This window comes from Podarcis cretensis, assembly GCF_951804945.1.
Source record: "Podarcis cretensis genome assembly, chromosome: 17".
Classification (NCBI taxonomy): domain Eukaryota; kingdom Metazoa; phylum Chordata; class Lepidosauria; order Squamata; family Lacertidae; genus Podarcis; species Podarcis cretensis.
Genome location: NC_137187.1, coordinates 5492936 through 5515699, shown reverse-complemented (window position 1 = coordinate 5515699; position 22764 = coordinate 5492936). Strand labels below are relative to the sequence as shown.

General features: G+C 43.5%; 1 protein-coding gene across 2 annotated transcripts in view; it reads right to left on the bottom strand.

Annotated features, from left to right (window-relative positions):
* Positions 1–22764, bottom strand: part of GNE (glucosamine (UDP-N-acetyl)-2-epimerase/N-acetylmannosamine kinase) — a 45205-nt gene that overhangs the window by 7136 nt on the left and 15305 nt on the right. Inside the window, exons 1-9 of one of the 2 annotated variants that reach the window (XM_079959341.1) lie at positions 17865–18189; positions 12317–12525; positions 10075–10526; positions 8185–8337; positions 7727–7939; positions 6060–6147; positions 4009–4219; positions 1861–1990; positions 884–1105 (exon numbers count right to left, since the gene is read on the bottom strand). In XM_079959341.1, coding sequence (XP_079815467.1) covers positions 884–1105; positions 1861–1990; positions 4009–4219; positions 6060–6147; positions 7727–7939; positions 8185–8337; positions 10075–10526; positions 12317–12480 — 1633 coding nt within the window. In that variant the 5' untranslated portion in view covers positions 12481–12525; positions 17865–18189. Of the gene's footprint in view, positions 1–883; positions 1106–1860; positions 1991–4008; positions 4220–6059; positions 6148–7726; positions 7940–8184; positions 8338–10074; positions 10527–12316; positions 12526–17864; positions 18190–22764 lie in introns of those variants that run through there. The other variant, XM_079959340.1, reaches the window with a different exon arrangement.

Below are 22764 nucleotides of genomic sequence, written 5' to 3'. Positions count from 1 at the left end.
AGAACACAATTTTTGTTCTCATCCTGAAGCAAAGTTCTGAACCCAAGGTACTATTTCTGGGTTAGCGGGGTCCGTAACCTGAAGCATCTGTAACCTGAGGTACCACTGTATATCAATCTCGGTTAACACATCCCAAAGTGGTTAAACAACATTACAGATTGGATATAACTGTGAGCAGAAGGAAGTATGGAAAGGGCATTTCCCTCTCCTCCTCCTTGTACTCTAGGAAAATCTATCCAAAGGGTCAGAGGACCTCAATGAATAGTACTAAACCAGGGGTCAGCAACCTTTTTCAGCCGTAGGTTAGTCTACCGTCCCTCAGACTATGTGGTGGGCCGGACTATATTTTGAAAAAAATATATGAACGAATTCCTATGTCCCACAAATAACCCAGAGATTCATTTTAAATAAAAGCACACATTCTACTCATGTAAAAACATGCTGATTCCCGGACCGTCCGCCGGCCAGATTGAGGAAGTGATTGGGTCGCATCCAGCCCATGGGCCTTAGGCTGCCTACCCCTGCACTAAACGGTGCATAGGGGATGCTTGTGTAAGGGCCACCCACTCCATTTTGCAGCAATTCCTTCTTGAATTTGTATCTGAGAATTAGCAAGTTTGATTTGTCTCATACATGCTCTTCTATGAGTGCCATAATCAATGAGGAGAAGCTTGCTATTTGAGCTGCTGCTACCCAAAATGGCCACGTTTCCTATAGGTTAAGGGAAATTAAATGCCATAGCAAACAGTCAGGTTCAGACTGCAACCACTGGCACATAATTCATTTAAAAAAAACCTGCTGCTTTATTTAAATGTGTTTAAAATGCAGGATTTCAGTGGTTTAGCTCTATGTTGGATTTTTGCTGAAGCACATAGATAGATACCTGTACCAGTGATGAGGGTTACGAAGTTTTCCACTCCTTTTCCTTGCCCAAATTTTCTCTCTGCCAAAGCTGCACAGTTACCGTCATTGTCTACCCACACTGGCAAGTGAAGCACATCCGATATTGGAGTCCGCAGATCAACAGTATTCCACTCCTGAATAAGTTTTGTGGAATGAAGAACAACGCCTTCCCGGGGATTTACTCGTCCACCTGTAGAAATACCTGAGCCACAAAGAACCAGAAAGGAGAGCATCTAAATCCAGTGTTTATAATATACAAAAGAAAAAATATTGCCATTCAGAAACACCTTCTCTCCAATCAGTCAGGTTTTTTCAGGTTTTCAAATAAAAATAGGCAGTCATCAGTAATCCCCCCTAAGCAAGCTACAAACTGTCACTTATTTTCTTCAAACTTTAAAGGAGATGCATCAACAGCACTAGCTGGCTTCAGATTTTGACTTGTCCTTCATTGTTCCTTGTCTATCACACAGCTCATTGATATAAAAGTAAAAGGGATCCCAGAGGCTGCAAAGGACTTAAAGGCTGCTTAGGGCTGTGTCTTCTATGTCACCCCAATCTTTAGTACTGCAATCAGTGCCTTTTTTCCCCTTTAGTCTCAAAGGAAAAGAATATGATCAAATCTGTATGTGCAAATGCAAATTACTTTTGCAGAATTTAGAAACTTGTTGTGAAAAGCACAAGGTGCAGAATTACAGAACTATATATAAGCATTAATATAACATAGTAATGCATTTTGCAGTTTATAATTACAAACAGATCTGCCTTTAACTGTTTTCTGTAGTAAGTCAGTTTAAATTGCACGGCAGATCCAGCATTGTGTGACCCACCCAGGGGACTCTGTTCAACAAAATGTTCTAAGTCAATAAATGTAGTAATTATCTTTGAAATGTATAGCGCTTTGATTTAATGTTCTCCTTTAGTGAAATAAAAAAGATAAAACGTTTATTAAAAACTTACCCACACCCAGAATTCTGCAGTTCAGATTTACTGCTTCTGAGGCAGTCTCTACACACATCTTAAGGATCAATGCTATTCTGTCCTCGTAAGTTTTTGGATTCAGCTGGGTATATTTCTTAACTATTTCACCCTAAGTGAGAGGGAAACACCATTAAGATTCTCATATTTTTCTAATTGACCACAACTATATTAAAAGTGGCTTCTCCACAGGCTGTCAAATATGTGACAGGTGTCGAAGAGCAAGAGAATATGCATGGTATACAAATGTAAGGTGAGGAGACAGAAGTGCTTGTGTGTGGACACGCACCCCTCCTGGGCTTTCCTTCAGGGATGGGATGTACTCAATTGGCATATCCTACTCCTACAAGCAATACGCCCAAGCTCAGTCTATGCTTAATCGCTGGTCCAAAGACTGTTTGCACTCCAGATGGGAGGAAAATGGTGAGGTCAACACATTCTACAGCAGGAAAAGAGCGATGGAGCAATAAAAACAATCATTTAAAGGAAATAAGCACACTTTGTTTTTAGATGGTGTGTGAGTATTTCACAGCAGGTGCCATCTTAGAAAAGTATCCCTCCTCTGCAAGTGTGAAGGGGAGAATATCCCTTCTGAAACAGTGCTTGTCACCCGTACTTTTAATAAGAGTTTACATTAAATGAGTAATGAGTTTACATTTAATGAGTTTACATTAAATGAGATGGCTGCAGTGGCTGGAAACAGAAAGACAGGTCCTGCACATGTAGCAGTGACCAGAAGAGGAAGGACCGCTAGGAGGAGCGCAGAGAAAAGAAATGCCATGGTACATCTGCAGCAGCACAACTGGATACCTTCATCTGCCCCAGCTGCAACAAAACATGTCCCTCTCGTATCGTTCTTTACAACCACAGCAGGCACTGCAACCTTCCAATGGTTTACTCTGTGCCACCCCCTCCCCCAAGATGCACTCCTTCACTGTCTCCTGAGACAGGTGGATGCCAACCCTTTCATTAAATAAAATCAAGCTTTTTAAAAAAATGTTTTAAGTTATTCACCAGGAATGCATTTTTAAATCAATTTAGAGCAGGGCTGACTAGCATGGGAGACCCACCCCACATGATGCCTTCCAGTTGCATAGCACAGGGGTTCTTCTTGTTGGAGATATGCTGGAGATATGCATTGTTTGTATGCAGGCTTCACCAGCAACCAGGATGTAACCTGCATGTGAGACTTTCTTCCTGTTTTTTAAGTGGTTCAATACCACTCCCAAGAGTGTTCAATAGGATTTTGACTTACACCTTCTTCTGTGAATTGTTTGAATTCAAGTGTACAACCCTTTTTGGATTGCTGGGACATTCATGTATGGCTATAGCTGTAAGTTTTGTTTTATGACTATGGATCAATATAAACTTATTGAAGTAGGCTATATATCAGATAGGAAATTCTCATGCCTTTGGGTTTCAGAGGGCTTTTCCTATGCAGCTAATTTAGTGCCAACGTGCTACTCTCCCTACAGAACTGCCTTATGGTTGGGTGAAATTGTTAGTTATTTATTAATTGCCTTCCACATATGTCCCAAAGTGATGCACAAAACATAACAAAAGCAGTTAAAAACAGCACAAAACTAACATTATGAGCTTTTCAAAACATGCAACAGAAGCTTTTGAAAGAAAGATGTATCCAATAATTTCTGGGAAATGTCATATCTTAGCAGGGATGGTGTTCTGCAGGACAGGGGCAGAACACTAAAATTCCTGCTCCATTTTACTGTAGAGCAAGCTTATGATGAGGAACTCTCCTGCAGAATGCAGTGACCTATTTGGTGGTATGTTAGGGATAAGGCAGTCTATTAAATATGCTGCTTTTATATAGACCCTTGTCTGTAAGTACCAAAACCTTCTACGTGGCCTAGTAGCGAATTGGCAGCCAGTACAAATCTAACTAGCAAGGTGTTATATGCTAGTGGTGGTTTGCCACCAAAAGCAACCCATCTACCGTGTTCTGCACTAGCTGAAGCCTTTGGACCAACCTCAAAAACAGTGCCACATAAATAGATAAACATGCACATTCTGCATGTTTTTTTAAACGTGATCTATTTAAAAATTGCACTGTGCACCCCACCCCAACCTCCCCAATGGAAGTTCCCACCCGGTCTTACTGTTTATAATTACCTTCATGCTGACAATTGCAACTCGGAGGTTTGTTCCACCCAGATCCACTGCCAGAGCACTCTGGGTCTCAAGGATATGGTCAATATCTTGAGAGATGTTTTCCTTTACAGAAGGGAAGCAGAATTTCTTCTGAAGGGGTTCTTGAAGATCAATAGACTTAAGAAACTTTAGTATTCTTGGAACAGCATTCCCATCTCCATATATCTTTGAACTATAACATCAAATAACAGCAATTAATGTAGGTGACATGTTACGAAACTACACACCTTAAATTCCTAATCAACGATTTCTAGATTGCAAGTAGGGGGGAAGAAGACAAAAATACAATTTTCTCAGGAAGAATTTGCGCTTGTGATAACTGATTTGCAAATTTATAGGAAAAATAAATTTGAAAAGTTAAATGAATTTAGTCAAAAGTTAAGTAAATTTAAATCTCATCTATTTCAACTGGAAAACTACATTTAAAGATATCTAAAATGACATTTTCCATAGATCTATATATCAACCTGCATACTGCTTATTCAAGAATCTAGCTGGGTTTTTGCCTAGTTGGCAAAATTATGCACTTATATTATTCTAACTATTTCTACTGTGCTTGTGACCTGGGCACCGTACATAAAAACCAGAAGCTATAATTCTATCCATCCTTAACTGGAAGTAAACCAAACTTAACTCTGGGGGATGTACTTCTGAGTAGCTCTGCATTAAATCAGACTATATGAGACAGATTGTAATGACGCATAGGAAAGTGATGGGAAATGGTAAAGATATAAAGTACAGACACATTTTTATCAAGCATTGAAATACACCCACAGAAGAATGAAAGTGTTAAAGATTCCTACAGTTATGTCGAAGAGTTCCCTGTGATGGATTAGTAACCTAATTGAGCTGCGAGTCTGAATAGGAACTTATCATACAGAGCTTTTGAGTGTGCAAAGTGCTTTATATACATTATCTCAGCAATCCTGGGAATCCTGTAAAGTGAGTTAGTATTATTATTCCTATATTACAAGTGAGAGCTATGGCTGAGAGAATGTGGCTGCCCTAAAGCTGTCTGTGGCAGACAAAAGATTTAAAACAGGGAGTTCCTCATTTGGAGTTCAGCCTCTTATCTGCTGCACACTATCAACATTGCAATTTAGTTTAATATAAAGGTAAAGGTAAAGGTACCCCTGCCCGTACGGGCCAGTCTTGACAGACTCTGGGGTTGTGCGCCCATCTCACTTAAGAGGCCAGGGGCCAGCGCTGTCCGGAGACACTTCCGGGTCACGTGGCCAGCGTGACAAAGCTGCATCTGGCGAGCCAGAGCCGCACACGGAAACGCCGTTTACCTTCCCGCTGGTAAGCGGTCCCTATTTATCTACTTGCACCCGGAGGTGCTTTCAAACTGCTAGGTTGGCAGGCGCTGGGACCGAGCAGCGGGACTTCTTATTACAAAAAGGAAAGGGGAATAACACAACTTTAAGACATTTTGTTGCCATTAAGACTCTGGTGTAAGGGGCTCAACCAACGCTGTCAGCATCAGATCAATTCACAGAAACAAAACAGTTCTATTTTACATAATGATGAGATCCTCTATAAAACATGGCTGAACAGTGTTTCACCAACATCATGGGGGAAAACTTCACCAGTGCTAGTTGTAGATGAGAATTTGATCCTAAATAATTATATCTACACATATTTCTGCAATATAAATGCAACACCTGTGCAAAACCAGCATGGCACCAGCACTTGTTAGCTATATGCTGGTGTAGCCACAGGCCCTTCCTGTATTAAAGCTTAACATTTATCTGCTAGTGACGCAAACTTTAATATGTATTAGGGAAAGTTAAAAAAATACGTATTGGGGATTAACAAAAATGTAACTGTCAGTATCGTAATAGCTTTAAACAAATCTGTGGTGCAACTGCACTTGGCATATTGGCAGAGGAGCCCAGTGTGATGCCACACTGCCACCTTCCTGACCAGTGGCACTGCTGCTGCTTAACCAGCAGGGGAAAGTTGCAACATAACAAAAGTATTTTCACTATTTTAATGATGACTGTACTTACCAAGGATATTGTTTCCCAAACTGGAGGTGCAGAGCTTGCAGTATTTTGTCCTGTGTGTCAGCATCACGAACATGAAGGACATTTTCACCTTGATTTTGTTTTTGGAAAAGTGATAGCAGTAATATTTAGGAAGAAAATGAATTTAAAATGAAAAATACTTGCTTCTGAACGCTACCAACATATCCTCACCAGGCATAGTTACAAGTGATGAGATTGGAGTTGGAGATTTGTTACACCTGCATTGCTGGCAGATAGGCTAGTATAATCAGTAGCAGATTGCATGGTGCAGCGGCTGTGCTTACCTGGCCAGGAAGGAGAGGGGAAGGGGTGAGGAGGCTGGTGAAGTGCAAACAGCACTGACCTTCCCACTGCCTTGCCCCTCTAATAATAAAGTGGTTCAACTGTTGGAAAGTCAAGTGAGCCTCTCCGCCCCACTCCACCGTCCACTAGTGACTATAACTATTCAATTTTAAGATAATGTTACTCTTGTTTTCACACTTTGGGCAATGACAGTCTGTGTATATGAATTAAAGTTCAACTACAGTGCTGAACGTGCAAAAGTGTACATGGTGTTCCCTGAAAGCATGGCAAAAAGCACAGCACACTCTTATAGCAGTGTGATTGCCAAGCAAGTACATAAGGCACTTGGCTACATTATATAGAACTTGGAGCCCAAGCTGCCTGGTCCCAAGCTGTTTGATCCTCTGTAGGACAACCGACTCTAAAACAGGAACTCGAATACAGATATGGTTGCTTGTGCCCATTAATTCCATAGTATGTGGTGTGCCTTGATCACTGCTGCACAATGAAATGGGCTTTGATAATGCAATAGTACAAACGGGCCCCATGACCAAACAATGCAGAGAAGAAAAAGATGAGCAATGGAAGAAGAGGATTCCGCCCCTTATTTTACCTTACGTCCTCTTTGGACATTTCAGTCCCCACATTCAGGCAAGCAGTGTCTCTGCTTAAGCCAGGTACAAAACACACCCAAGCCCTCTCCCCTCCACCATGATGGCTTCAGAGAGCTTGTTCTGACCCTTTGTATCTGAAGCCACAGAGCTATCACAACAAGACAAGGCTTGTCTTTGGCAATATAAGTTTCTTTCAAGTTCAAAGTGCTCACAATACTGGATAGCATCTGGGCCAAAAGATGGGTTGACAGCAAGCTTCTTCACCTTCTTTCCTCCCTTGCAGCTTTAGTTATTCCATGGGGGGGGGGGGATTGGATTTATTTCCTTTGTCAAAGTTATCCCCTGCCCCAAGTATGAGGCTCTTTTCTCCATGCCAAGAGAATGCTAAGCAATTCTTGCTCCATTAGCAACATTACTGTCTGGATTCCTGTTCTATCTGGTGGCTTCCTCAGTTGGTCAAAAGACATAATAAAAGCACTGCTCTATTATACATTTCTGATACATGGGTTGCATAAAATATATTTTCCCCTTATTTAAAAACAGCCACAAAACCTATTTGCCAGTTATCATTTCTAAGTAACAAAGCTGGGCACACCTAAGAAAAGAAATGCAGGAAGGTAGCTCTGCATGTATCCAGTACAGACATATATGCCTACTAACCAAGGATAACACTTCACATTTCCAATGGACTGGTCTCCTGTCCATGAAAACTTATACTACAAGAACAGTGCTAGCCTTATTTGAATACAATACCTGTTTCTCTTCCTATCTGGCGTGTCCCAAGATTGATGACAGGAGTACCAAATGCCCCAACCTCTCGCACACCACAGCTGCTGTTTCCAATCATACAGCCAGCGTGAGCCACCAGCTGAATGAACTGGTCAAATGGAACATGCTTTACTGCTCGAAAATTGGGGTGGTGTTCAACACCCTTCTTCCTCATTACCCGAACCATTTCTTTGCTCCCTGTAATGAAAATAACAGTAGATCACTTAACGGTAAGTAACTGAATTTTGGAAGCATCACTATGTACACCAGGAATGGGGAAACCTTTTCAGTCTGAGAGCCATATTCCCTTCTGGGTAACCATTTGGAAGCTAATGGGCCCGAGGGGCTGCATTTGGTAGCATTCAAAAGCAAGTATTTTTCATTCTCTTTACAGGCTACAATATTAACTTTAGATTCCTTGCATAAGAACTCTTTCCCCTCACCTGCATCAATATTTGGAAATAAAACCAACGTCCTCTTGTTAAAAGAGATTAAGGCATCCAAAGTCAATTCAAACATCTTTATGGAATGTTTAATGTCTGTGGTCACTGGGTGCTGTAAAGCAATTATATAATCCTTTGGTTTTACATCTTCACCTGTAAAAGCAAAGTAAAAACAAAACCCAGCTTTAAAAAAGTAATATAATTAACTGGGTTGGACAAGAACCAAAAAAACCCATACTTCATTCTGGGAAATTACTCAAGATTTATTCCACTGTGAAATAAAAAATAAATTGTTCTGAAGTCATTACAGTGGTACCTCGGGTTAAGAACTTAATTCGTTCTGGAGGTCTGTTCTTAACCTGAAGCACCACTTTAGCTAATGGGGCCTCCTGCTGCCGCCACGCCGCAGCTGCACGGTTTCTGTTCTCATCCTGAAGCAAAGTTCTTAACCCAAGGTAATATTTCTGGGTTAGCGGAGTCTGTAACCTGAAGCGTATGTAACCCGAGGTACCACTGTAGTTACCTGGAGTATTTCTTGCATTATCTACCAGTGGTTTGGGAAGATCTGATCAAGACTGAATTATGTACAGTGGTACCTCGCAAGACGAATGCTTCGAAAGACAAAAAACTCGCAAAACGAAAGAGTTTTTCGGTTTTTGAGCTGCTTCGCAAGACGGATTTCCCTATGGGCTTGCTTCGCAAGACAGAAACGTCTTGCAAGTTTGTTTCCTTTTTCTTAAAACCGTGCATTCACTTCGACGAGCAACTCATAGCCTTTTTTGAGGTTTTTGAAGACTTTGGTGATTTTTGAAGCTTTTCCAAAGTCCGTGCTTCGCAAGACGAAAAAATCGCAAGACGAAAAAACTCGCGGAACGAATTAATTTCGTCTTGCGAGGCACCACTGTATGGTGCCAGATTATTTTTAGTACAATCATTTATCTGTTCAGTTTTGTGACAATCCTTGGCCTTAAAATGAAGGTGTCTTCATTTATTTTAAAGACAAACAGAGATATTGGCTTCTAGTCTCTGTATATTATACAATACTTGGTTCAATTTATTTTGAACTCCGCCCCAAACCTAATAAGCAGTTTGTACCCACAATGCAGGAGAAGATTTACATTTAAGAACTTCTATTGTCAAACCCCAAAGAATTGAATTGGCTCATCTGGATCGTTACAACAAATCCAGAAGTCTCTGAAATATATGCTGCTACACTGTTTATTGTACATGCCTTACATTCATTGTTCCTAATGCAAAATTCTCTCAGGGTTCTGCAATATTCTCCATATACCCCAAGATTAACAGACCCTAATTTTCACTCCAAAATGTCTACTTATGAAGATATGAACAGGAGTCAGACTCTGGGCATTTAGGAACATGCAAGGATAATCCTGTGAGACAGGAGAGTGCAACTGAGCTTATAACCCTACCTCTGCCTACCTAACACATTGTCAGTTTGTCAGCAGCAGGACAGCCTACCAAATGTATGAAGGATGTCCTTGTGATCTTTAACTCCAAGCTAATGGATAACACTGGGGAAAGGCTGGAACAGAGGTGACAAAGGGCAAATGTTCACAGTCCAACTGTACACAAACCAGCCTCACATAATTATACTTGTGTGTTCCTGAATAAGCCTTCCATACTCATCTAATCAGAGGTAAGAGAACAGCACCAATCTCCACACATAACCTAAAGAAAGACTGCACAATGTGTGACACACCAAGCCCAATGCATCCCACTAACCATGACGGCAGCCCCATTAGAGGATACAAAACATCCCCTTTGCTCTGTACCTGCAACCACTATTATTAGGCTGTCATATAAAGCTGGTGGCCTGCATTCAACTTGGAGGGTCACAGGTCGGATAGCCTATATTCACAGCACACCTACCTAACCACATGAGGATAATGCTCATGTAGTCCTTGTTTTTGGCAGATAACAACTTATCATATGAAGGGCAGCCTGCCAAGAGGATACGGTCGTGGTCTTCACACATAGATATCAAATGCTGCTCCGCACTTCTTGTGCAACACACATGGTAATGAGCCAGCTTGGTTATGGCATGTCTGATGGAGTCATCTATAGTACCGCTGACTTCTCCGCCTTCAATATGAAGAATTCGAATGTTCATTAAGGCTGCAGATGTTGCTAATGCTAAAGCATCAAACCTGTCTCCATGGACTATCATTATGTCAGGCTTCAGACGATTGAGGACATCTGGCAGCTTGACCAAGGCAAGGCCTACAGACTCCACCATGGCGGCCTCATCTTCTCCTCTCACTATTGTGTGTAACCTAGTGTGGATGTCAAAGTCGTCCTGTTCAATCATACGGTAAGTGTTACTGGGAAGAGGAAGAGGGGAAAGTGTTAAAATTGCAAAATGGTGTTTCATAAAATGGTGTTTCTTTGACAATGTATGACTAACATTGGGAAATAATAAAAATTTTTAAACCCATGCAACTAGTTACAAACTATTAAAATTTCTATGTTTATCTATGGCTGAGAGGTTTGGATACTCTAGGTTCCAAAAGTTTATCCCAAGTGATAATGGATTCAGATGATCAACATTATAGTCACTTGTGAAAGTGAATGTTGCTCCAATTCCACTTTATGAATATGGAGATGAACAGCATTTTAGTGTTTAACATAACTTCTGATATAATCATAGGATTTAAAAACTAGTAATATAAAACGAAACTGCACTGTGCCAAAATAAAACTATATTTTGCTGTTAGTAAGAGGAAATGAACACTGCTGAGTCACAACGAAAGGGGAAAGACGAAACACTTGTGATGTTCCAGCATCGTTATTAGTGTTAATCACAAACCTATCTGCAAAATGAGAACTGGGCAAAAGTCAGGAGTCATAAGAATGAGGAGGAAAAAAAATTTCCTTCCATCTGCAAAAGTGATTTACTTTCCTGCCTCAATTATATTGGAATTCTTAATTGTTTCAGTCCATAATTTAATCCCTAATTCCAGCCAAAAAGTTTGAAAGCCAGCAAAGCACTCTTTATTTTTTATCTTAAAAGAAAAAAAGCAAACACATCAATTTGAATTGGATGGTTAGCAAAACTACTAACTTCTTCGTGACCACTGGCATCCTGCCAAAATGGAAAGCTATCACTGAGAAAGGACTTGAAGGTTAGACCTTGCAATTTCTTAATAGCTGGCATTACTCCTTAGAATTATGGTGCATTTCCTACATAGCCCTCACACATTTCTCAATTTAAATATTGCTCATGGTCTGGACCGAACACCTATGTAAAAATAAAAATAAAAAAATCGCAAGCTACTCACTGTAATTAGGCTTCTATTGAAAAACGATGCTTTTAAAAAAATGGATGGAGCTGCAATTCTGATTTAGCATGGTGTTAATTATAATATTAGCAGAATAAGATGTTCAGGACAGGGATCAGGAATAAGTCTTTTGCAATAAAAAAATCATTTTATTAAGAGTGCCAACCCCCCATCTTCTGCTGTACAGCAAAACAAAATCTCTCCTTTTAGGTTCATATCTGCAACATCATTTGAAGACACCTATTACTGTGTTGTGTTTTGTGAACACTACATTCAAACGCAATCCAAAGCCTCAGGACTATGATCATCAAACTGGCCTAATCCTCCTGCAAATGATGTTCAGGGCAGTTATCTCTAAAAACCCAAATAAATGACTATTTCTAAGATTTTTCAGTGCCAAAAAGTACCCCAGGAAAAGCAGAAACTGCTTCCCAGCAATGTCCACTGCTATGCTTTTATTCCCTGAAAAGCAGTTGAAAAATAAACATACCCAAAGGCTTTCCATGCATTCTCAACCCTAAGACTTAGCCTACCATTCTTTTTAAACTTGATTAAATATTGTGTGCCATATTCCAAGAAGGTAACATTTTATTACAGAACAAAGGCACTGCAGTTATGAGTGACATAGAAGAATGAAAGTTGGCATTAATTTTCCTCAGCTTTACTACTATGTGTCTGGTATTGTTTGCAAAAATAGCAATAAATCAATTGTTACATAATCAGTTCATAGAGATTGTCCTATTTGATTTATTTATCAGCATTGCATACAGTAATGATAGCAAGTATATTCAGGGCTGCCAAGATAGCAGAACAAACAAAATTATACACCTTACCCATAGTCATCAATCAGGTGGGAGCCCAAAACCACAACATCCAGCTCAAAGAACTGTGGCTCTGCTTTAATGCCAAACATGATTGGGGCCAATTTGGAATAATCAGCCCTGTTGCAGGTAGCAACACAAACCCGAAGTTTCCGGTTGTTCCCATTCTTCTCCATTACTCGCTTTTGTTTCTGTTTAGAAAGGTTCGTGAAATATAGTTCCTGAAATGTAGGAAGCGAGATACAATCGCACAAGAATTATTACACTAGGAGTCAAGAGTAGAGTATTAAACAGAGTACTGGACAAGGTGACAGATACTATTCAGTCATGAAACCCACTAGATGATTTTGGGATAGTCACCCATTCTCAACCTAACCTATGTCAAATAGCTGTTGGGGTGACAGTGGGGACGGGGTGGAGTGATGATGCATGCTGCTAAGAGCTCGTTGGAGCAAGGGTGGGAAACAATTGTGATTGCCAGACGGGCTCTATGCAAAGGTTGTAAGCTAGAAGGCCACATGCCCAAGATACTGTACTGTAATAACTAATAATACATGCATGCATAAGCAGTAGCATAGCATACTGCATATACTGTACAGGAAAAAATAACTATGTGGAAGTGTCTATTTATCCACAACATATTCCTGGGTGCACAAATGTCTTCATTCTGTAAATGAAGCAACTGTTCCATATGTGAGGCAGATTTTTTAGCAATTGGTCATTGTTACATAATAGACTCTGTACCATTCCTTTATAGCAGAAGCGGGAAAACTTTAGGCATGTGGGTTCACTTTGTCATGAGAATCCTGAGGTCCAACATCTGGAGCCACATACAAAATAATGTCTTAGAAAGGACACAAAACTGAGGAAAATGTTGTCTCTGAGAATATGTTCACCCAGAAATTTGTTTTCAGTACAGTGGTGCCCCGCAAGACGAACGCCTCGCAAGACGGAAAACCCGCTAGATGAAAGGGTTTTCCGTTTTGGAGGTGCTTCGCAAAACGAATTTCCCTATGGGCTTGCTTCGCAAGACGAAAATGTCTTGCGAGTTCCTGCGGGGTTTTTCCCCTCCCCCCCCTTTTCCTAAGCCCTAAGCCGCTTATCAGCTGATCCGCTAAAAGCCGCTAAACCGCTAATAGCGCTAATCCGCTAAGCTGTCAATGGGCTTGCTTCGCAAGACGAAAAAACCGCTATACGAAGAGCCTCACGGAACGGATTAATTTTGTCTTGCGAGGCACCACTGTACCAGAATCATACCAGTACCACATAGATCCTTTCATACAAACATCATCATCTTCCTCTGTTGTTGTTGTCACTAATCACCCACCCCCCATCCAAAGGTCCCACAGCAGGTTACAACAATTAAAATATTAAAATCAGTTTATAACAACTTAAAATTATAGAAATAAGGTGGGACTGAAAACATACACCCCAAGTGTCAAAAGCCAGGATAAAGAGGTACATCTTTAGCATTATACAAAAGCTGTATAATGAAGGTGCTAGACACACCTCTAGGAGTAGGGAGTTCCGGTGATTCAACAGCCTAATTTGAGGAGTGGAGGGGGGTGTCATATTTTTTAAACCATAAGTAGCAGGAAACCTTTGCTGCTCTACTGCAAACCACCCAGAGACCTACCAGCAGGTTCTGAACTGCCCTGCTCTGCTTTACACATGTCTATATGCTGCCAACAGGATTCTAAGGATGGAAATTTTTGCAAAACAGAACAAAAGTTTTCATTTTCATGTCTTATAAAGAGAGAAATCCAGAGTTGGAAGAGATGACCTAAGTAGTACAATCTGTTTTGTAAAGGGTTCTTTAAATCTTGGGCCTCCTGCTATAAGGAGAGTTCACAGTTTCAGTTCCAACTTATTTCAAAATACGTGTTTAGCATTTGTTTTGTTATGTAGAAAGGTAACCATACAGTACACAACCAACTTCCTTCTGTAGTCTCACTGAACACACCCATAAATACAAAGTACTTTCCAAGAAGCAGAAAATGAATTGTGCTCTGCCCTTGCTTGATAATAGTACTGTACAAAACTCTGTTTTGTACTGTTTTTTATTACACACCTCATAGCATGCCTTGCTTACATATTGCAAAATGAAGCAATTTTTTGAGGCTATTGTGACTTAACCAGGACCTTTATCTAGCTTGCCTTGGAAGTAAGCACTATTGGGGCTTACTCCAAGGTAAATGTGTATATAGGGCTGCTAGCTAAATTGGATAACCTCTCTAGCTTACTCTCCCATGAGGACTTCCTAGACCTAAGCAAAAGAACAGAACAGGACTGAACTCTGATTTCTTACTGCCCAATTGCAAGGATAAATGGAAAATAATTATCCCCCTCCACATTTGCATGCTTTAGTAGGCACAGAGCCATTAACTGACCAACTTTTATAGCATTAAGTGGCCGTGCTAGACATCATGTCATTCAGTTATTTTTTCCACTCAAAAACTGAGAATAACTACATGGCATGCTACAAAAATCTAGAACAGACATTTCCTTAAAGTTTTAACAAGTCAAAGATGCTCAGTCTAGTTACACATCTAAGTATTCATTATTTTTCTCATATAAAATATGTTTAAACTCAGGAAATTAGCTGCTGGCAGGTTTGTTCACAACAAATTTATCATTAGTGATGGGCTGCAATACAACTTTATATTGGTGGCCAAAGTACTGCTTTCCCTCAGAGTCACAAAAGAGAGAGAAAAAAGTTATTCTTCATTTAATACCTAGTAAAACACCTTCCAATAACACAAAATGCTACTGTAGAAAGTATTACTTTGGACAACTCTCTCAATAATTTTGTATTTATATTTTTAGCTTTAGAACAAGGAAATGTTACCTTCTATCTCTTTGCACACCACCCAGTGAAGGATTAAACATTAGCTTTTACTAATATTTGCATCAGAATTACTCCGCCTCTCCTTCCTCAACATTGGCTAGTGAGTCATGTTTAACTCATAAATTACTCCTCTTTTGAAGCTTAATACTTTTTCAGCTGAAACAAACAGCATGCAACATACAGTATAGGAGGAGCAAGGGAACCTGTTCAGTCAAAGGGTTAGGCCAATTTAAATGCCAAAACAGCAAAGGAATGTGAACTGCAGTAGCAAAGGATCTACAAACAGTTACTGTTAACCAAGCAGAATGTTAAAATTAAATAGGTATACTTTTCTGAGCTGAAATCATTGTCATTATTGTGGCAATGTGGGAGCTGGAAACAAATTACCAGTACATACTTTTAAACCATGATAATAAGTTATCCAGTTTATGAACTGTTTTCAGGATCAGCGACAGAAACCCACTTTTATTTATTACCACCTCCCATTGCAGTCAGGGATGCGGGTGGCGCTGTGGGTTAAACCACAGAGCCTAGGGCTTGCTGATCAGAAGGTCGGCGGTTTGAATCCCTGCGATGGGGTGAGCTCCCGTCGCTCGGTCCTTGCTCCTGCCAACCTAGCAGCTGTTCAAAAGCACGTCAAAGTGCAAGTAGTTAAATAGGTACCGCTTCGGCGGGAAGATAAACAGTGTTTCCGTGCGCTGCTCTGGTTCACCAGAAGCAGCTTAGTCATGCTGGCCACATGAACCAGAAGCTGTACGCTGGCTCCCTCGGCCAGTAAAGCGAGGTGAGCGTCGCAACCCCAGAGTTGTCTGCAACTGGACCTAACGGTCAGGGGTCCCTTTACCTTACCCATTGCAGTCAGTTACTGTCCACATAGGGGCATACGTAGGGGTTGGCTAGGGTGGTCCCTGCCAAGGGCATAGGCTTGGGGGGGGGTCGCAAAAATTGTGCCACTGCTTGGCACCCCTGAGCGGCCCCAGTGCTGCGGCCAGCTTGAGAACAGCTCTCCACTTTAGCATGGGTCTCCTTTTCCTTGGTACTCAGCAAACTTGGTGGGCACCACTGCAGCGACTATTTACTGTTGCCCTGAGTGAGAAGGCAGCACCTCTGCCCTCCTTCCGCGCCCGCTTTTTGTCCAAGATGCTTCTAAAAGCAAAGGGGCAACTGGGTGGCAAGGTCACCTTGCCCCTAAGCCCTCTTTACTGTGTCAAAGTCCTCCTCAGAGTTTGTTGAGGGCACAAGAAGAGAAATGTGCTGCCCCTATGGCTGGCAGAGCATCCACTCCCTTCCCTTCCAACCAAAAAGAGTCATTTCTAACAGACCTGAAGCAAAAGACAACACCCAGATACACAGACTGAAAACTGAAATGCCTGAAGGCTTCAACTTGAAGGATAATACATAAAGGGTTCTCTGTGTTTTTAATCCTATTTTAAATATTTCTAGCACAAATATATCTCTTTTTATGTAAGCTTTCCTGAGAATTCCCTCTGTCCAGAGCATTTGATGAACCTTGACTCCAAGTGTTCCTTTTGAAATTAAACAGTTTTGTGTTACCAATGAAGGCAGAAGCTGAAACATTTACCCAACCAATGTTATGCTTATCTTGGATTTATCAGTCACATATTTATGGAGGTTTTTTCTGAATGCTTTCTGGTAAGGATCCACGGCCTTGTTTAACGTAGTAGTTTATTTGTTTTCTGCATAATATATTCCCTTTCAATAGTGGGTGATACCATGTAGCAAAATAAGGTCACCCACATACAAGGGGAAAAGAAGATTACAAATCCAGATATGCATAAACATATTAGTTGTGATTAAAGCAAGCAAGCAAGCAAACAAACAGACAAACAAACAAACAGACAAACAAACAAACAAAAAACCCATTCTTCTCCAAGTTAATAATTACTTTTTAAAGGGTGGGGGACTGGTTTGATAAAGGACCTAATAACTAAAACATCCTAAGGGGATGGAGTTAGGAAATACACCTGGCAAAATGCACATCCCTCAACTTTTATTTTCAACACAATCTAAGATGCTATAACATTTCAAGGTTATAGCACCCTTGCAGCTAAAAAAAGTAATTCAATGCAGCTAGGTCCATTAATTAGGACTAGAGAAAAAACAATTGGATTTGGATCACACTTGCAAAAGCAGCCAGAAAAATAGGCCTATGCTTGCAGAATGCAAACCTCATTTATATTTATAGACAGTTATTCTACCCACTGGAGATTAATATTATTTTTTTGCATATGTTAACCTAACCTAATGCTGCAGCCTCTATGTGATATACATTATAATGTTAGCCTAATTCAATAGAACGATATAATAATATCACTAGTAACCAATAAACATACAAGCAGAACACTTGCAGGGAGTAAGATAATGGCCTGGTTCACACATCTCTTTAAACCATAATTAAACTGAACTATGGTTTAAAGGTAGTTCATTTTGGAAAAACAAACCATGAATTTGGGCTTGAATATAATGTTCTGCCAGCCCATAGCTTAGGTCACTGTAGGGAAGAAGCAAAGTGCCCATGATTTCAGCAGCATGCCCAATCAGGCTCCACATCCCTCTTTAAACCATCAGCTGATGAGCAGGCATTAAATCCTGCTACTTATATCCATAGGTGTTAAATCCATAGGGAACTGGCATATGCAGCCAATTCAGAACTGAACCCCAAACCCCTACCCATCAGCTCATGTCACCCACCTATTGGAGTGATGTCAGCTGATTCACAGTTTGGCATGATTTTGAACAATGGCTTCATGGACCAAACTGGAACTCTTGGCAGATCAAGACTGCCCCACAGGCCAGAGGTTCCCCACCTCTGCTGTAACACTTAAAAATAATGCAGTAATTTAATATTAAATGATGTTGGGGCCATGGCAATATTCTGAAGCTGAACTGATGCTATTAAAATATTTATCCTGTGGCTTTCAAGGCAAACGCCCTCAAAATGGGACCAATCTGTCTATAGTGATTGATAGCCATTATCAAAATATATTTATCTTGTGAACCACCCTGAGACCTGCAGGTATAGGGCGGTATACTTATCTATTTATTTAATAATACATATGTACTTATGTTTGAATTGTCCCTATTTTACCCAGGAACAGATCCACTTTCCTGGTACATATCCCTGATTTTTTTTTTAAAAAAAACCCCCACTATCCCTGTCTTGCCATTTGTGGGAACGCCTTTCAGAGCATTTACTAGGATTTAAAACAAAAAAAAAGGGACGCAGGTGGCACTGTGGGTTAAAGCCTCAGCGCCTAGGGCTTGCCGATCGAAAGGTCGGCGGTTCGAATCCCTGCGGCGGGGTGCGCTCCCGCTGCTCGGTCCCAGCGCCTGCCAACCTAGCAGTTCAAAAGCACCTCCGGGTGCAAGTAGATAAATAGGGACCGCTTACCAGTGGGAAGGTAAACGGCGTTTCCGTGTGCGGCTCTGGCTCGCCAGAGCAGTGATGTCACGCTGGCCACGTGACCCGGAAGTGTCTCCGGACAGCGCTGGCCCCTGGCCTCTTGAGTGAGATGGGCGCACAACCCCAGAGTCTGTCAAGACTGGCCCGTACGGGCAGGGGTACCTTTACCTTTACCTTACTTATGTTTGAATTGTCCCTATTTTACCCAGGAACAGATCCACTTTCCTGGTACATATCCCTGATTTTTTTTTAAAAAAAAAACCCACTATCCCTGTCTTGCCATTTGTGGGAACGCCTTTCAGAGCATTTACTAGGATTTAAAACAAAACAGGGAATCCTTTAGATTTCAGCCTTCTTTCCTGGGTCTTCGAAGCTGCCTCTCTGAGCAGTGGCGTAGCGTGGGTTGTCAGCACCCGGGGCAAGGCAAGTAATTTGCGCCCCCTAACCCGTGGATGAGGGACGCAGGTGGCGCTGTGGGTTAAAGCCTCAGCGCCTAGGACTTGCCGATCGAAAGGTCGGCGGTTCGAATCCCTGCGGCGGGGTGCGCTCCCACTGCTCGGTCCCAGCGCCTGCCAACCTAGCAGTTCGAAAGCACCTCCGGGTGCAAGTAGATAAATAGGGACCGCTTACCAGCGGGAAGGTAAACGGCGTTTCTGTGTGCGGCTCTGGCTCGCCAGAGCAGCGATGTCACGCTGGCCACGTGACCCGGAAGTGTCTCCGGACAGCGCTGGCCCCTGGCCTCTTAAGTGAGATGGGCGCACAACCCCAGAGTCTGTCAAGACTGGCCCGTACGGGCAGGGGTACCTTTACCTTTACCTTTAACCCGTGGATTTGTGCCCCCTAACCCTAACCCCCAGATGTTGCGCCCGGTGCTGCACCCCCCACGCTACGCCACTGTCTCTGAGTGATAACATCTTGCCTCTGGGACACGGTGGGCCCCAAATGCCAACACACCCACTTCCCTCCATTTCCTCCCAACCCCTAATCTAAACCACAGAGCATCTACTTTCTAGCAGCCACCGCTGCACGATGATGATTATCATCACCACCATCTTATTTTTTTTTTTAAGGCTGTTATTTGTTAACTAACATCCTGCTTCGGCCTTTAACATTGCAGCCTCAATGTTAAAACCACCAAGCAGCAGCAAGGGGAGGAGGAGATGGAGAGCCTCCTCCAATTGCCATGTGGCATGTGAGGGCAGCGATCCCTGCTGCCACGATTTACCCGCTACTCTCCACGCTCCCCTTCAGAATGGAAACCAAATTATATAGTCGGAAAACGAAAACAAGTGGGGTTCCCTCCCCCCCCCCATCCCCTTGTGCTTGTTTCGGGCGCATCATGGGGAGGGGGCTGCAGCAAAGTCTCTCTTTTTTTTGAAAGGCAGACATGGCGTGTTCCCCACCCCCCCCTCAAAAAAAAAGGCAAATGCCCGTTTTGCCGAGGACGTGTCTCTCTGCTCCTTGGCGGCGAGGGAGAGAGACGGCCCCGGCCCTTCCCGCCTCCGCGGCCTCCCAACCCCTTCGCCGCCTGAAGAGAAAATCCGTGAGGGGAAATATTTACCTCAGGTTTTTTTTTCCTCTTCGCGCCCCCGCCCCGGGGCCTGGGCTCCGCCTCACGCGGCCTAACGGGGCAGCTTCTGCCGCCGAGGCGCCTGGGGGGGGGGGGCCGCCGGCGAGGCGATTTCCGAAACAAAATGGGCGCGTCGTTGCTGTGGGGATGGAGGGGCTGCCGCGTCGCTGGGAGCCAGGCGCCTGCGTGGCCGCGGCCCGGCTCACCGTTAAGCGGGCGGGCAGCACCCTGGCAGCACCCGCACGGCCGCAGTCCGGGGAGGAGGCGCTTTCGCCCTCAGCCTCGGAGGCGGCTTCTGCTCGCCCATGGCGGCAGCCGCCGCCTTCTTGCACAGAGAGAGGATGGAATTGGCGGGAAGAGGGTCGACCCCAGAAAAGACTTGCCTGAGGCGCGGGGTGGGGAACGAAGGGGTGTTATTAGTATTGTTGACGTCGTTCATTATTATCAGTTTTGTTGTTTTTCTGTGGGGGAATTCACCAAATTTGCTTGTTTGTTTATTTTGGGTTCAGTCGCAGTGCCACACAAACACACCCTGGCAGTGGCTAGGAGCCATAGCTGTCAACTTACAGATTTGAAAATAAGGGACCAGTAGCCTCGAAAATAAGGGATCAGCAGCCAAAATAAGGGATTTTGCCTTAGTTTATACAGAAATCCAGCACTGATGGAGCCAGGCTGCTCTGGCTGCCACTGACTGTGTTTTGGACTAGATCAGGGGTCTGCAACCTTGAAGACAAAAAGAGCCACTTGGACCAGTTTCCGAAGGAAAAGAAAACTGGGAGCTGCAAAACTCGTCATTATAAAAATAACTTTTTTGTCACTTTTTTATTATTTCTTTGTTTGACCCCTCAGAATTACTCCTCCTCGTAGAAATAAACGTTAAATTAACAAGTTACCTTTGTGTGTGTGTGTGTGTGCTTCACTCCCCTTCAAAACAGTGACCAGCGTACATGCCCCCTTTCAATGCAGTGACCAGTGTACATGCCCCCTTTCAATGCAGTGACCAGCGCACATGCCCCCTTTCAATGCAGTGACCAGTGTACATGCCCCCTTTCAATGCAGTGACCAGCGTACATGCCCCCTTTCAATGCAGTGACCAGCGTACATGCCCCCTTTCAATGCAGTGACCAGCGCACATGCCCCCTTTCAATGCAGTGACCAGCGCACATGCCCCCTTTCAATGCAGTGACCAGCGCACATGCCCCCTTTCAATGCAGTGACCAGCGTACATGCCCCCTTTCAATGCAGTGACCAGCGTACATGCCCCCTTTCAATGCAGTGACCAGCGCACATGCCCCCTTTCAATGCAGTGACCAGCGCACATGCCCCCTTTCAATGCAGTGACCAGCGCACATGCCCCCTTTCAATGCAGTGACCAGCGCACATGCCCCCTTTCAATGCAGTGACCAGCGCACATGCCCCCTTTCAATGCAGTGACCAGCGCACATGCCCCCTTTCAATGCAGTGACCAGCGCACATGCCCCCTTTCAATGCAGTGACCAGCGCACATGCCCCCTTTCAATGCAGTGACCAGCGCACATGCCCCCTTTCAATGCAGTGACCAGCGCACATGCCCCCTTTCAATGCAGTGACCAGCGCACATGCCCCTTTCAATGCAGTGACCAGCGCACATGCCCCCTTTCAATGCAGTGACCAGCGTACATGCCCCCTTTCAATGCAGTGACCAGCGTACATGCCCCTTACAATGTAGCGGGCAGGCGGGTGGGAAGGTGACGTCGGGACGGTGCGTGACTAACGCACGCACTGCCCCCATGCGACGTCACAGCCAGTGCAGCGCCCGCCACAGTGGGGAGTGTCGGGGCGCACAATGCGCCTCCTCCCCTCGCTAGTATCCGCCCCGGAGCCGCGGCAAAGGTGTAAAAGAGCCACATGCGGCTCCGGAGCCGTGGGTTGCAGACCCCTGGACTAGATGATCCTAAAGGTCTATAACTCCCACCAAAAAAGAGGGGCAGACAAAACTGATGAACAACGTTGAGATGGAAAAGCTTATAGGCAGAATTAGAAACCAGGAAGAGGACCTCTTTAATAAAGAATGGGGGAAGTTTATAATTTAGTTGAAAAGCTATTGTAAAGAGTTACATACATTGGTAGGATTGACAGAAAACTTGTAGTAAAAATTTGAACTATGGATAGACAAATGATTTATAAAAATAGAGTTATGAAAGGGATGCAGGGGCGGGGGGAAATCACTACATTAAGATGCTGCACTGGCTGGAGGGAAAGCTAAGCAACATGTTGGGGCTGCTGTCGTCTTGGAGCGAGGAGTTCCATTGGCACTTCCTCGCCCGAGAGAGAGAGGGACGGAGGGAGACTCTCGCGCCCGCCAGCCCGGCATTAGGTGGTTGCGGCACCACTGCGGCCGCTGAAGCGCCGCCCTTCTACGTCCCCCCCCTCCCCTCCTCTTCCTCCTCCCTCAGGCCAACTCCTCAGCCATCGCTGCCGCCTCCTGCTTCCCCTGGCAGCACGGCAGAAGTCTTGCAAGAGAGGGGCTGCCTGCCTGAACCACCGCCACCCATCTCCTCACAATGCGCCCCTGAGGGGGAAAAGGGAGAGACGGGGACGCGCGCTCTCTGCTCTCTTGAGGCTGAGGACCCCGAGCC